Source organism: Neopsephotus bourkii, unplaced genomic scaffold (assembly GCF_033783945.1).
Source record: "Neopsephotus bourkii isolate Nb327-2 ecotype Australia unplaced genomic scaffold, CSIRO-AGI_Nbou_v1 NB_1154, whole genome shotgun sequence".
In the NCBI taxonomy this organism is placed as follows: domain Eukaryota; kingdom Metazoa; phylum Chordata; class Aves; order Psittaciformes; family Psittacidae; genus Neopsephotus; species Neopsephotus bourkii.
Genome location: NW_026901640.1, coordinates 30,005 through 46,306, shown reverse-complemented (window position 1 = coordinate 46,306; position 16,302 = coordinate 30,005). Strand labels below are relative to the sequence as shown.

Here is a 16,302-nt window from a genome sequence, read left to right as displayed (position 1 = left end):
TTAATGATCCAGACCTTCACATTAAGTTACGATTTACCTTTGTAAATTTTTGGTGTTTGGGGTTTGTTTTTGTTTTCTCTCCCGAGACTGCTAACAGAAGTGGTTACTTCACTCAGGATTTCTTAAGCAAACTTCACTAGAAAGGGAGGCTGAACTAAAATCCTATTCCAAATGGAATTAAACTTATGTACTTTTAAAACTGAAATTCAGAGCACACAGCATCATGACTAGAATAAAAAACATCTGAGGAAAAGCTCTAGTTTCTTTTCACCAAGTTTACTTTGTTACCTGTCATTCTAAAGACAAATTACAAACCCTTCATTCTAAAGAGAAGCAGTAAATCTGGAGAGCATTTGACATTTTATTACAAATAGTCACCAATACAGAACCAAAGTAATCTTTATAAATACCTACAAAAAGCACAAATGCAGGTTAATAAACATTTTCTAGCATGAGCAGAGGGCTCATATGGCTTTCAGTTTTTACTTTCTGTGAGCCTGCTCTTAGGGTAGAAATACTTGTAAAAAGCTTCTTTTTTGTTTTGAAGTACGCTTTTTTGGTGGTTTAACATTCACTATGAAAACAAAACTCCATTGATTTATCAAAGAAAAAACCAGGAAGGGTGACACATGACCTTTTTGTTCAGTAAATCTGGGATAATCCTAATGCACTGTGGTGTTAACACTGATTTAACCGAAAAGGGAAATTAGTCCAAGGCATTTCAAAACTCCCACCTTTCATACTTTCTCGGCACGTTGCCTGTCCACCTCTGAGTCAGCACGAGGACTGAGCACGTCATCAAGACTTAATTCCTGTGCACACTGGAGAGTTGTTTTCCCCCAGAGTCTAGGTCAAAGTACATTACAGTCTTGCTTCTATTATGAGTGTTCAGAGGATTTTGTACCTTGTTACAACCCCACCCTATCCCCAATTTTAAATCATACAAACACGTTCTTATACACAGAAGAGCCCAGCTGTTGCTGTTCTTCATAATCAGGAAATAAATCCAGTACTGCAAGCAGAGGTTTTAGCAAGCCTTTAAGCAAATCACTTTAGATTTGACCATTACAGACAAATGCTGTTCTGTAACACGGCAGTTATCCGTCATCCCAGTCAGCAGGTAAGAGGCTATGTTCTTGTTCAGCTTTAAGAGAACAGAACAATGTTTGATGTGTACATGTACTTATGCTATAGTGGGGGCTAGGGTTGGAGGAGAGGCAGTAATGCCCTAGTAGTTGAGTACTCTTGGAATTTTCCTTGTCCATCTGCTATTTTTTTGTGCCATGTTTAAGAGACAAGTGGAACTGAAGATGCTATTTTCTGGAGTTTTACTCATATTTTAAGAGGGAACACCTTCGTAGCAGAGTTACTGTCACTGCATAAGACTGTGTCCCCAACCTAATAGAGACAGGGACAGCAATTTAGCTTCCTGTGACCTTTAAAGAATATTAAAAATCCAACCCCCTGCTAGCACCAGAGTTACTTTTCCCTGTGTTTTTTGCCTTTTAAAAATGTATTTCTGTATTACTGACAAATAATACTGATGTGATGCAACACTTTGGGCCATTGCTCAGCAACACTTCAGTCAGCCACACAGCTGAATGTAAGCAAAGGGACAGTAAAAAGTAAGGAATAAGAGTGTTCCATTTGCAAAATGTCACTCTTTCCATTAGCAGTGTACTTAACCCTTCAGTCCAGAGAAGTGTCAATGGGTTTATTCAAAGTGTCGTAGATGATTGTATAGAGACTGGACATACGTGAAGACACACATGGGATCTGGCTTGTGACCCATCACCATCATATCATCCACTTCTATCAGACGATCGCAATGAGCCATTTTCCTGTGGTAATGATAAAACAGATACAGTAAATCTAGAGTTAAATCTTGAAGCCTGTAACCAGGGCCAAGATTCATTTGCTGCTCTGATTTGAGCATCACTGAAGCATTTAAGAAATCCTGAGGTTTATAAGCAGCATTCCATTTTACTATGAAATGGTCAAACTCAGGTGAGAGATTGTTATTTTTGTGACCATGGAATATTCCGGTTCTTTCCCTCTTCTGTACTGGGATCTGATCCACAGCCCTGGAGGGCCTTGTTTATTTTTCATTGGCTGCCATTCACATCCCTGCTATCTGTAGCATGTAGCCCAATCTCACATTCACCTGCCCAATTCCCAGTAAGCAGGGTCATGCAAGCTTGCAAATCTTGAGTTCTTCTGGTTATTATATACCAAGTTCCAAAAGAACAGAGAAACATGAGAAGAGATGAAATGTGCTAATGAAGACCCATGTGGCTGTGGATTGTTTCCAGTGAATAATCCTGTGCCTGGTAAAACCACCTCTGACTGCTGAGCCTCATGTCCTATGCATTCTCTAGGCAGGACTTTATCATCTTTTTTGGCATGACACATGTAAGCTAGAGATACAGTATCTGTAAGAATGCTTAAACTCTTCACTGCTGCCCACCTGCATTAGACTTGAACTGGAAGCACTTCACAGAGATCTAATGTAATACTCACTCAGCCATGGTGAAGGCCAGCTCAAAGTTCTGCTTGCGATTAGCTGGGTCCAGCTTATTATAATCAAAAGCCTCAGGAAAGAAAGAATGCACAAGAGCACAAAATGCCATCCCATCATTCCAGCTTGAGGAGAAATTCTGGAGATCAATGTGCTGTCATAATGAAAAAAATTATACATGTTAATGTAGTATGGGTGAAGAGTGAAGTGCAACTGCTTTTGCTTACTGAAGTTTTCTGTCCTCTCCCACTAACCCAGGCAACAAAGCACAGGCTTCATGGTTTGTCCTTCCCTTTTAGTATATCCATGACGTTACTTGTATTCTGAGAAAAACCAGCACACTCAGCAAATGAAAGCCTTTTGCATGCAATGCTCAGATGCAAAGCAGACACACAGCCAAGGTGCCTGATCCAAACCCCAGTGAAAATACTGGGAAGAATGTGAGCTCTAGAGCAGGCCCAATGCACCAGCTGAGTATCTGTGAAAACTAAGGATGCTGATTATCCCTGTAATGCATTTATAATGGAAGAACAGTTCGTTTTGTGGCTGTGAATAGCACTAGATAAAGATTATGCTTGCTTGCTTTGCTTTCAGTAAGGCCCAATTCAATGCCTGTTTACACACAGATAGGTAGAAATATAGGAAGCATTACACCTCTTGCAAAACCTGATTTTTAGAACAGATGTTTATTGTTACTTTCCACTGCCACAGTGAAAGGAAATGTATTTGGGCTACTGTCTCATGCTACTTTGCCATCATATAAAATTAAAGCCCCAGCTTTTCTGGTAAGCAACTGACAGTCATTTTCACTGGTTCTGCTAACATATACTATAATTTAGAGTTCAGCAATAATAATGCACGTTTTACAATAACTCTGAAAAACATATTACACACACAATTTTCTTTCTCATGGAAATTACTTTGGCAATTTCAGTTTAAGGCCAGGTAAAATTACTAAAATCTCAACTGCTGAATTCTTTTAGCTATGCTGATGTTACCTCATAGAAATTAGCTCACTAACACCATATGATTCAGCCTCAACTATTTACTACAAATTCACATGTCCAGTACCAGTAGAGGGTACTTTGGTCTGCTGTGTAGCAAAAGGGCCATAGTCTCCACATACTGGCAAAATGTCATTCAGATCTTGCCATATACAATGAGAATGCAAAAGCCTGTAACTAAAAAAAATGCAAGTGTATACTGAAGTCTTTATCCAGAAGCAGAAAAATGTAGGCTTTCAGACAAACACTAATGCATTGCTTTGACAGACATACAGAATCTCACTCATGCAATCACTGTCTGGAAGTGTTGCCCATGCAAACCATGATGTTTGTGTTACCCACACAGAACTTGATGGCCTTGTGCAAGTTAACTCATTGTTTAGTGTGTTTTACATGCACTTTTTGAGTACACTTTTTTGGCAAACTCTCCTGAGAAAGAAAGAGATGAAAGTGCCAGTGTGTCTTCACCTTGTATCCTAGGGTTTTTGAGCGACACCAGTCTAACAGAATTTGTTTAATGCTGCTAGCGTTGGCAACTGCAAAACTCTGCGACCTCTTCAGTTTAGCTCTGGATTCACCTTTTCCTCTGGAAAATTAACAGAGACCAGATTAAATTACATTCTAGAAAGGTTTAAAGCTACTTGTAAGCACCATCTACACAGCCTTGCCCGGGTCAGCCCCTGCCCAGGTGATACTTGAGAAGCATCTTGCTGAAACTTCAGTTTGTTGGTCCTGCAAGAAAAACTAATTTCCATTTCCCTAACACCAGGACTGATTCCAAGCCTCTTCTATTTAAATCATACCCCCAACATGGTACATAGAGAACAGTCCATCTTTCGGTCCTTAATGAATGGCAACACAAAATCACTATATTCCTAGTCTCTTTTAATAACAGAGAAGGCATCTTCCACAGCACTCTCTCCTGATAAAAGGCCCTTGCTTCTTCAGCTGAACACCTTCAAAGCCAGGAGAATGTATAGATGTGAATTCCCAGCATTCAGTCTGTGAAGTCAGGGAAGCTACACATGACCTTGTATTGTTCCTTAGCTCAAAATCCTACACTGAGAGTCAAGTCTTCTCACCCAGCTGTCCCTGTCCTCTGCTGGTAATCGACAAATTATTTTCCCATTAACAAACCCATGCCTCAACATACCTTCCAGCTCCATACTCAGATTTGTCAAAAAGCGCTTTCCTGGCCTGTGTTCCTGTAGCCCGTGGGAGCGTCTGAGACCGCACCAGTTCTCGCCTCCTTTCAACTTGGCGCTGTACAGGGGGAGGAGAGGAGTGAGAGCTGGGGTTCACATCACAGTAACTGTCACTGGCACTGGAGAAACATAACATGGAAAGTATATTGTTAAACAAAATGCTTGGTGCTGCTAGAAGTCAGCATAAAGATCCAACTGTTGCCTACTCTAAACCTCCCAAAAGAGCTGTTTCAAGAGGAGCTGAATGAGTGAAAAGCAATTTAAGTAAAAATTAAAGGTACTTTTACAAATAACACATAGCTGGGCAAGTCACAAATGACGAGCAATTCAGAAATTACTTTTCAAATTTTTTGTTAAGAGTACACAGAATTCTGAGCTTGGGTCAGTGTTGCTTTGCTGACCACACGCTGGTCATTTGACCGAGAAATAGAGGATTTTATTCTAATTTGTGTTTATTTGAGCCATAAACCACTTCACCAGCAACAGGTCACATTTGGAAATGTTGATATGGGGAAACTGAGGCAAAGAGCAATGAATCAGTGTCACACATTAATTTCTGGTACAGATGGAGGTCAGATCTGGCAGCAAGTTCTCTAGGGTGCTCAGTGTATCATGACTCAAATATGAAAGTGTGGATGTTGGAACTAACTCAGAAGTGTAATGACAAATTTGGCATAATTTTCAAGGCAGATGTAAGCCCAATTTAAGAGATTTAAATTAGCTGCCCTCCCATTCTTCTTGATGGATATTTTGCATGCTGAGGATACCTGGATATGACAGCAGTAATTGTGATACCATGTAATCCTATACTAAGCAACTGTGACTCCAAGTTAATCAAGAATGTGTAGCAGTCCTCAGCAATGCATTTATACACAAACTCTAGGCTAGGCAAACTAATGATATTTGATGGCAGTTATACGCTGGTTTCCAAAAACAAGCCCAATGTACAGATTTCAACACAGATGAGAATTTTAACAAGTATTTTCAAAGGGCCTGACAACTGGCTCCTCCTAACAAAAATCCACTGCTGACACTGAGAGCTTTACTAAGTCTGTAACAGTGGTGAAATCCACAATTAGGGCTGCTTCAGATTGCCCTACAAAAGATTTTTATCCCTTCCCATCTCTGCTCTATTTAGCCCTCAGGAAAGCTCACAAACTTTATGGGCTTAAATACAGCATCTGGAACTCACCTGTTCTTTGGTGCACCGGAGTGGCAGCCTGAAGAAGCCTCCCAAAACCAAGGGAACCAAAAGTGCTAAGGCTATCCAATGCTTCAATCATAGGTGAGATGTTGATACATAGCCTACCAGATGTGTCATGCAAAGAAAGCTGTGAGGATCAGCTGAGATATGGCACTAGCACAGGAACCAGAGGCACAAAAAAGCAATCATGCAAAGGTTTTAGAGAGTCCTGAAGCTAGACATATAGGATCTTATATAGGGCACATTGCTGATTTTACATGAGAAGTGCAATCAATAAATAACCTGGTACGCCAGCTACAGGTATGGCTAGAAATAAGGAACTGTTTAACCTGAGACAATTCAGGTTATGATTCAAGCACTGCCATGTTGAACAAAAATACTATTATACAGTACATCACTAGGATGGTTTTAGTACAGGAAGTGTGATTATTCCAGTAGTCATTGATGGGTTATTCCCTGAAAGTAGAAATGTTGTTAAGAGGAATATGCCCATTTACATGCTGATGGACACAGTACACATACAGGATGTATTAACTAGGTTAATGTAATAGGGCAAGTAGGTTAACATACAATTATACATTCAACACTTAAAATACAGCATCTGGGATTCACCTGTTCTCCACACCAGCAAAACACCTGCCCCTTGAGACTATACTGACCACAATGGCCTAACAAAATGTGAAGTAAAATGTGTACCTTTCATCAGTTTTGGTTCCACTACTTGTCCCACAGCTCACGCTTGAGTCAGATTTAGTGACAGAAGTAGTATTCTCTGTATAAAAGCAGGAAAGACAAAAATACATTAGGGCAGAAACTTGTTTTATCTCCTTTCCTCATACATTTCCAAACCATTTCCTGAGAGATAGCCCCACACTCACCACAGCGAATAGCTGCAGGCCTGTCTTACTTCTAGTTTTATCTAATAAACTGGGATGGGATCTTCCCAAGGGGTTTAATCCCTCTGCAGAATCACTGCCCTGCAGCAAGGATGGTATAAACATGCCAGAAAGGGCTGTGAGAAGATGCTTTTGGTAAAACTGCACTGGGAAGGTTTGATCATTTCAGGCCCTTGTGCAGAGCAGGAGGGTACGCTGCCATTGACAACATTACAGTAAATGAAAGAAATTGTGCTACAGCTCATCTTGAAGTAGTCATTCTGGTAGACATAAGTAGCCCTAGGAAGTCTGCTACAACTGAGAGTATAATTTAAATTACCTAATTTTCACCAGGAAATGTTTTAAAGTCAAACAGACTGCGAGGGTTGCAAAGATGGCTTCAGACCATCATATCCTCCAGAGGTTTTACTTTTTGTGCTTTGCCTCTTATAGGTCAGCTCTGGACACCAGCTATGCTCTGTAAATGCACAGCAACAGAGTGACTTGCCCATTTTTAACGCACTAAAGCCAGAACTTGTTGCATAAGCCAGCAACTCATTTACTGAAGCCTCCTGTGTATGAAGACTGCATCTTAGAAGCAATCCAACCTGATTACTGTCAACAAGACTCTGAAAGTGCAAACTCTCCCCGCTGCTTATAGAAGGAATCCAGATCAATTAAATTTCTCATGTAAAATGCCCTAGTAAATGCCAACATATAAATGTGACAAATTTGGGACCACAAACAATTGCCAGAAATTTATGCAAATCTCAGGTGATCCCCATTCTTGCTGAGCTACATCTTTGCTAAACTGACATTGAGACCGCTGTGAAATGCCAGTATATGGTATAGACAATAAAAGCTTGGTGACAACAATTAAAAATACTTTTGGATAGAGCTCAACTCATCTATTTCAACTGAAATTGAAAATTCCTAAGGCATTTTGTCCTTTGGCACATTGATACATGAAGAAGACTACTTACTGCTATTCTGCTCAAGGAATTTGCTTCACCCTCCATAGGGTGGGCTCACCACTTTCCAACTGTCATTACCTTGATTTCAGGCACAGTTTTCACTTGGTCAGCTGAAATCTTCACTGTTCAGACTGTGTTCTGCCACACTTTCCTGGCACCTATTGTTTCCATTGCAGAGATTACCTAATAGTACACATGCACACTTCTGTGCAAACAAGGACAAGTAGCTCTTGCTTTGAATGGACTGAGAATCTGATACAGTGGAACAACCATCCATAATACCTGGGAAACTGAACCTGCATGCAGTATTGTTAGCAATTTTAATATTACCATGTACCTATTAATTGGAACTATATGCTCAGATCTGAATTCCCCAGACGTGGAACATGGAATCCCCCTCACTTTGTGTTGCACATGGACATGCTGATAAGAACACTCACCTCCAGTAGCAGATGAACCCACTGTTGTCACCATACTTGAATTCCAGGCCTTCACTGAAACAGCAGAAAAAAAGATAAAGAGAGTCTTTCCTTTAATAAAATACAAGTTGAAAGAATAACCTGCAAATAATCCCTCTCTCTTGCTGGCAATTCAATCTGAAGTCTCTCTAATTTCTGACCAATACATATAGTCTGATCTGTAAGTGTCACCATCACTAAATGTACATAAAATACAGTGACTTCAATACAAATGAGCTTTATTTAAAGCACCACAAAATTAACTAAATTAAGATGTAAGTACAATTCTGAAATCACTTTGACTTGTGTGTATGTGTCAGTCTGCTGTTGGTCATTCCTCCCTCCAAATATAGAGCCCATTAGCTAAATACCCACCTAACTTCTCAGGGGGCCTCAGGTCTCAAAGCACTAAAAATTCCTGTGAATTTCATTAAAATAGCATTGAAGAGATACTTATTCAGTAACCGAGCTAGAAGATAGCCTGTGCTATAAACTCAACTATATCAGGCAGCAAAAATTTTCAGCATATATGACATTACAGCCTAAAGCTGAATCTAGGACCCACAATTTTCTAAGTCAGGGTGTCCCACCATGAGATATGTAGCGTAGAAATGAAGTTTCATAAGTACCACAAAGTCACAGGACAAGCCCTGTAGCACCAGTAAAGAAATAGGTCACAGCTTCATCAAACAAATTATTTTTGTCTCTCTTACCTGACTGGTTGGAAGTTTTCATTGCCATTGCATTTTTGCTTTTGCTCTGTCCCAGCAGGCCAGCAGATGCATTAGTTGTTCCTGTTGAACAAACAGTCTCTCCTGAAAACTTCTCTGGTATCCTGGTTACTGCAGTAACAGGAAGATGGGGCATCTGTAAGGTGACTGCAGGGGCATGGGCTTCAGGGGATGTCTCTGACATGTGAAAAGAGGTCAGTTCATGGGAGACTTTTGCCTGGTCTACTGGGTAAGAAGAAGAGGAGAGAGGAATTAAATTTATTTGCAGATTTGTAACAAAGTTAAAAAAACAATTTGCATGTAACAACTTTATTTTACAAGTTATTGTAATTATTGCACCTACTTCTCCCTGTGCGACATTAATACCATTTACAGCATGCTGTAGAAACAACCCTAGTGTAAGTGATCCTTGCAGCAATCATACCTGTCCTACATGAATCTCAACTTCTCCAGATCATAAGCCCACTAGCAGCTGCATTTGCTAAACTCCTCCTCTTCCTCTGTGCAGCTTCCACCCCCAATCTCCTGCTGTGAGTTACGGGTCAGCATTATTGCTCTTTTCATGGTTTTATGAAATGCTGTGTGCCTGTTTTCTCTAAAATGGAGACAGCAAGTTCTTCCTCCACTTAAAGGTAATGGATGCAGACAGGTAATTTGCAAAATATTTTGGGATGCAAGGCTACAATGGCACCCAGGATAGCAGGCCTTATAATCATTAGTGCCCCAAGATAATGTGACAGTAGTCGTTTCTAATTCATGAAACACCATAGAGCATGCTTAACAATAAAGCTTAAAAGTTAAACTCCTAATTAGGAAATAAAGTTAAACTGTATCAGTGCTACAGTACAATACCCATGCTGAAACCGTATCAGATTCTAATGCTTCCAGCATTTGAGGGCTGCTCTATGACTGCCAGAATCAAGTTATTTTACAAGTATTGCTATTTCATTTCATGCCCTGTTCCTACCTGAAGACTGATGACCATTTTCAATGATGGAAGAACTAAAAACTCTTCTGAACTCAGATTTGTGGCGGTCATCCAGATCTACACTCTGTCAGAACAGACAAGAGACATGATAGCTAAATTTCAAACAGCAGCAGAAGTTAGAAGAATATCCAGAAACACACGCCAAGAACAGGCCCTCCTTGTGCTAGTGACCACAACATAAGAAGGGAGCAACTATCTAACCCCAAGAGCCAAACCTACAAACTATGCATTGGCAATGCAGGACTTGTATCAGTTTTCACGTGCTTGTCCTCAAAGACCCCATGCACTTAGGAGGAGCCTTCCACTTTTGTTAGAGATAGCAGAATCCACTGTGAAGGTCATACACAGAAGAGACTGCATGATAGAGGAGACACTGAGATTACATAAAACACTTGATGCTCTGCAGGTTTTTTCCTGCTTGTTGCATTTAAAAAAACACCATTCTGATAATGTACTATAAAAGCATTACATAAACTAAATGTGATCCCAGAACCTTACAGCTGCATTATAATCTGCAGCTTCTGTATGGATATCATTTCTGGGAGAACCACCGTATTTTTCCCTATGATTGCCAATACAGTTCCAGAAAATCAGCCAAGAATTTTTCCTTCCCCATCGGTTCATGAGTGTGTGTGCAAAAAATTATGAGAGTTATCCAGTTTCATGGGAACTAAAGAAAGAAGAAAGTGCTTTGCAGACACACGATTACTTCAATTAAAAAATGTAGCTTCCAAAAAGCAGCACATACAAGCTGTAGAGTGAAATTCCCCAACAGAAAGTCCATTCAAAAGTTTCAATTTATTCTAGACATGTATTTAGCTACCAGATTGGCCAAAAGATTTTATGAATAAATAAATAAGTAAATCTGTAATGTGCTTTTATAAACATAATCAAAAATTCTTAAAAACTCAATCCAAACAAGTTTTGTTTTTAAAGACAGACAAAAAGACTTTAGATTACTGAAAAAGATTTTATACTATAGGTAATTATGAAACCAACAGAACATAACAGAAATGGAAAGAAGCGGAGTGTTTACTTGTAAGAAAATTTGTCTCTGCTTTTCATACACAGGAAATACAGAGCAAAAGATTAGTTTTACTTATTTATTACATAGTTTCATCACAAATTGTTAATTTATTTATAGGCTGGAAAACGATATCCCATGTAAAATACAGACACCGTCATGATCAATCCAAGATAAATCAAGAAAAGTAAGTTTCACGGACCTTCTCTGCTGTTTACACTTAATTCAAAACTAGCTAAGGACACCACACAAAGCTAACACAACTTCGTGATTATTTAAAAGCACTTAATCTGTGTTAGATGCTGCAGAGTGGACAGACTGTTAATATCCATTACTTGAGATACTAGAACTTTCATTACCTCAAGTACAAATCCCAGACAAATCCTGGTAACTATGGTCTGAGATCTTGCTAAGAATTTGTTTACTAGCAGTAGATTACAGTAAGGCAGCCTAAACAGTGTTGTCAGAGTAACAGTTGAGGGCTTAGATTCTGATCCTCCTAGATATTGAAGTGTCAATCTCCAACTGGTTTCTTTGGAACACAGGTGCACATTGCAGGATTTGAGCTAAAATGCTTACACTACTCAAGTCAAGGAAAATCCTTCTCTTGACTTAAAGGTTGAGCCTTATGTTCCCAGATGCACTTACATGCTCCACTAGATAAAGCGTGGAGGTTGAATTATGAACCAAGACATTCCTGAGCCTAAACCACTGAAACATGAGACTTTTCTTTTCTTTTTTAAACAACCACCATCACCACTCAGATACTTAATAACACAACATCATGGTTCAGCACAACGTGCTTATAGCCCCAGTAACAAGACTGACAGATTTCCACTGACTTCCAAAGAAGGCTTCAGATGCACCTAAGATAGCTGGAAGTTAGAATGTCCTTTTCACAACCAAGTTAGCTTCCCTTAAGATACATTACAAGTTCTACAAATCAAATCCATAATGAAGTTCAGTATATCAACTCATAATAAAACTTCTGCTTCCTTTTAATTTCATAGAATCATAGAATGGTTAGGGTTGGAAAGGACCTTGAGATCATCAACTTCCAACCTCCCTGCCCATGGCAGGGACACCTCGCTCTAAACCATATCACCCAAGGCCTCGTCCAACCTGGCCTTGAACACTGCCAGGGATGGAGCATTCACAACCTCCTTGGGCAACCTATTCCAGTGCCTCACCACCCTCACGGGAAAGAATTTTCACCTTACATCGAATCTAAACTTCCCTTGTTTAATTTTTAACCCATTACCCCTTGTCCTATCACTACAGTCCCTAATGAAGAGTCTATCCCCAGCATCCCAACAGGCCCCCTCCAGATACTGGAAGGCTGCTATGAGGTCTCCATGCAGCCTTCTCTTCTCCAGGCTGAACAGTCCCAACTTTCTCAGCCTGTCTTCATACGGGAGGTGCTCCAGTCCCCTGATCATTCTCGTGGCCCTCCTCTGGACTTGTTCCAACAGATCCATGTCCTTTTTATGTTGAGGACACCAGAATTGCACACAAGTGAGGTGTCACGAGAGCAGAATAAAGGGGCAGGATCACCTCCTTCGACCTGCTGGTCACACTCCTTTTGATGCAGCCCAGGATATGGTTGGCTTTCTGGGCTGCAAGCGCACACTGCTGGCTCATGTTCATTTTTACATTGACCAGCACTCCCAAGTCCTTCTCCACAGGGCTGCTCTGAATCTCTTTCCTCTTTATTATTTAAAAAGAAAGGAAAATAAACTAGATTGGGAAGTTGAAATGTTCAAACCATCCAGAACTTTCTCACAAGCAAAAACACAATTCTGCTATCCAAGCTCCACTGATTTTTGTAGCATCTCTCTGATTTTGAGGCTGCATTACAGTCAGGTTTTTAGAAAAGCTCACATCCAACAAAGCTGCATTCTTTAGTTACTCAGCATAGTCCCAAAAGGAATGATAAGTTCTTCTGCAAAGCTAGTCTCCAAACTTTTTCACAACACATCGCCATAAGAACAGCTTCTTTAACATTTGTCTCTCTTAATAATAAAAAAATACTTTCTACTTTTATGTCATCTGCTATTCTCACAGAGAATGCTTCCATATGCACAGTTTTAACTTACTGCTGCTAAACTGGATCTGTCATTGTGTTCAGATCTTTTAATCTATGAAAATAAAATTATTTTGAAACTTTTATATTTATCAGAAGGTACTATGCATAAGAAAATTCAGTAACTGAGTTTACAAGTATTCAACATAATTCCAGTATTTTGCTAGAAATGTTGAGGGCAACAGCATACAGGCTTTTGTTGGGATAAACACTGCCATCAACCACACAGTAAAAAGGAATTCAGCCAATAAATCTCTTCAGGAACAAAAGAGAGCATCTTTATTTGCGACTATGTCCATGTCAGCATTATTTGTTCCTGATATCTCACAGAAGTATTTACTAAGGCTAGAATCATCACCAGTTTTTATCATGAGTACTCATTTCTCTGAAAACATACATAGAGGCATTTAATGGTACTCTGCTTCAAGTGATGTGGCCATATAGACCACAAACTGCAAGCACCTGAGGGAACACCACTTTCTTCATTACAGAGAATCTGGGTGACCAGCACAGCAACCAAGGCTTGCTCTTTACCCATGTGGGCACAGCCACATCAGAGCCTTACCCACAGAATCATGTTTTCACTGCATGCATTTGGTGTGTGTAGCCCTAGCCACACCTCCCATGATTCTCAGTACTGAGATTCCTTCTCGGTCAGCTGTGCTAACCCGGGAACTTGTCCAGCCTTACACGGAAAATTGCTGTGAGGGCACTGAGTTACTATCAGTACCTAAGTGATCTTCCCTGAACCCTCAAAGCAAAGTGAGAAGGTTCCAATTCCAAAAGCTCATTCTTTGCTTTAATGCAGACCAAGACCTAAAGCCAAATATTGCCATAACCTTGATGCAAGATTTCGCACACTGTGAAGTACACACTACAATGTGCGGACAGGCAATGAGGCTGGTGAGATGGCATGAGGAGCCACATCCCTTTGTCCCCTCCCTGTCGTTCAGCTCGCTTCTGTTCCTTGTAATACAAACAAGTGTGGATGGGTTCATGGAATAAAAGGGAACAGATCTACAAGCTGTGTGTATGCTATTTACCCCCGTCATGCAGGGGAAAAGACAGCAGTTGCCACAACCATGTTGAAACAACACATCAAGCAACAGCTTTACCCTTTCACTTGCCCAGCTGCGTGAAACCCTAAATGCCCATACTTGAGTCAGTAGTCACAAAAAAGGCTAGAACACAACAGACTCCCTGCTCATTCCCACCAATTTGAGTTCATTTCAGTTCCAAGTTTTTATTTTCCATCCCCAAAGCCTGGAGAGACCACAGACCTGCTTTTCACGCTCAGTCTTGAAGAACCCTCAAGACATGGCTTAATCAAGATTACACAAAATAGGCTGTCACCTGTGAAAGCCAGGTCTCTATTACCGGACCATTTTGTGTGACTGAATCATGATGTACTGTCTGGCTGCCACCTCCTGGTATCAAAGATTGCACAGGAGCTATTTCTTTCCATAAAGCCTGACACATAGAAAAAGTATTACATAAAACATCTCAGCACCAGATGAGTTGCTCACTAACTAGGACTTCCACGTACCAAGTTACAAGGCTCCACTACGCTGCAAAGAGAATTTTATCACTGGGAGGAAAGTGTCTGTACTAGTTTAGGTCGTGGAGACCATAACAGCTTGCTTGAGGCCTCCTCTCATGGACCAGCTGCAGCAGTGCAGGAGAGTAATGCAGCAAAACTGCCTCACTGCAGAATGCTAAGTCAGTATCTTAGGAAAACATGTTACTGCCTGCTCAGCTGGCAACTCAACTGCTAAGCTGTTATCCTTTGTGAGCTTGCCAACTGGCAAACAGCACTGCTGGCACACAGACCCCCCTTAATCAAGTCCAGAAAGATGCACAGATGTCCCTGTACGTATGTGCACTGACAGCTGAGACTGCGTCAGCGTCTCTTCTCACTTCTAACCACGCTGACAGGTTGCTCCCACTCTAACCAGGATCCCAGTGTGCCCAAGCAGTGCCATAATCAAGAACATCTCCAGGTGGTACCAAGCCCATTTCTCAGAGCACCTCCCAAAAGCCTCTTGGCCCTGCAATGCAAAAGAGCCCTATGCTCCTGCCGCTCCCCTGCGCCAGCGAAAAGCCCGGCAACACCCGCGAGCCATCTGCTCAGGCAGCCTCTCGTCCTCCCAGCCCCCGGCCGCGGCCAGCACTTACTTGGCTCCGGCCGGTAACAGACAACTTGGCATGGCTGGAAAACCTGCCGCCGGCCGAACCGTGTCCCGGAGAGCCGGGTCCCGCGGCCTGGGGCCTCCGCACCGCCTCGTCCGCCCACTCCTGCGGCAGCCCCGCCGACCGGCCGAGGGCCTCCACCTGCCGGGACAGGCGCTCCAGCTGCGCCCGCAAGCGCCGGTTCTCCTGCTGCAGCTCGGACACGCTGTGCGCCAGGGGGCTGGCGAGGCGCAGCACCTCCTCCACCTGCCGCCCCACGCCCTGCTTGAACACCTGGATGTCCACGTGGATCTCGCGCACGGCGCCCCGCAGCGCATCCTCGTAGCGCCCCAGGGCCTCGCAGACGTTCTGCGCTTCTTGGCTGCCCAGATCCTCCGGCTCGCCGGCCATGGTGCCTGTTGACCGCAGGCTGCGCGGGCAGTGAAGTGGGACAGGTCGGGCGCCGCTGGCGGCAGCCGCCCGGCCGCCTCCCCTCCTGCCGCCGCTTTTCTTTCCCTCTCTTTGGAGGGCTCGGGCTGCCCTAAGCCCGATCCCAGCTGCCGCCGAGCCCGCGCTGCTCTGCGTGCGCTCGGTGAGTCGGGGAGATGCAATTTCAGGCCGCACGGTGAAGGGGGAGGGAGAAGGGGCGGGGGCACTGGCACAGCTGCCCAGGGCTGTGAAGGCCTGAAAGGGCCGGGCGAGCTGGGCTGCGGGCGGGGCGGCGGCGTTGTGGGGAAGGAAGGATGGGGTCCGGTGAGGAATAGCTAAGAGACAGAGCGGGGAGAGGACGGGTGAATATTTGGTTTTTCACAGGTTGTTTGGATGATGATACCAAAGTGCACACATTTTATCTCTTCCTTGAGGGGGGAGCAGCGAGGTAGAGGAGAGCTGTCTCTGGGGGAACAGAGACAGGAATGCACCTTTAGACACACATGCTGAAAGCTCAAATGTCCTGTCACGCACACAAACTTGTACACCTCCCTCCCTTCCCCACTCACTCTTACATTCTATGGGCTGCTGTTTGATGGGTGTTAATATTAAGCTGCTAAATCATCCTGCAGATCCAGAA

The 16,302-nt window shown here is 42.4% G+C and overlaps 1 protein-coding gene across 2 annotated transcripts; it reads right to left on the bottom strand.

Moving 5' to 3' along the window:
• Positions 1–563: 563 nt before the first annotated feature.
• SMTNL2 (smoothelin like 2) lies at positions 564–15,681 on the bottom strand. Of its 2 annotated transcripts, none has more exons than XM_061363258.1 (9): positions 15,240–15,681; positions 9,937–10,021; positions 8,952–9,194; positions 8,221–8,274; positions 6,628–6,703; positions 4,676–4,846; positions 3,991–4,108; positions 2,521–2,672; positions 564–1,841 (listed from the first exon to the last, which is right to left on the bottom strand). In XM_061363258.1, exons 1-9 carry the CDS (start codon positions 15,642–15,644, stop codon positions 1,715–1,717), a joined length of 1,431 nt encoding a protein of 476 aa, XP_061219242.1. In that variant the 5' UTR covers positions 15,645–15,681; the 3' UTR covers positions 564–1,714. The 2 variants fall into 2 exon arrangements, with proteins under 2 accessions (XP_061219242.1, XP_061219244.1); XM_061363260.1 differs by having other exon boundaries at positions 8,952–9,191.
• Positions 15,682–16,302: the final 621 nt, after the last annotated feature.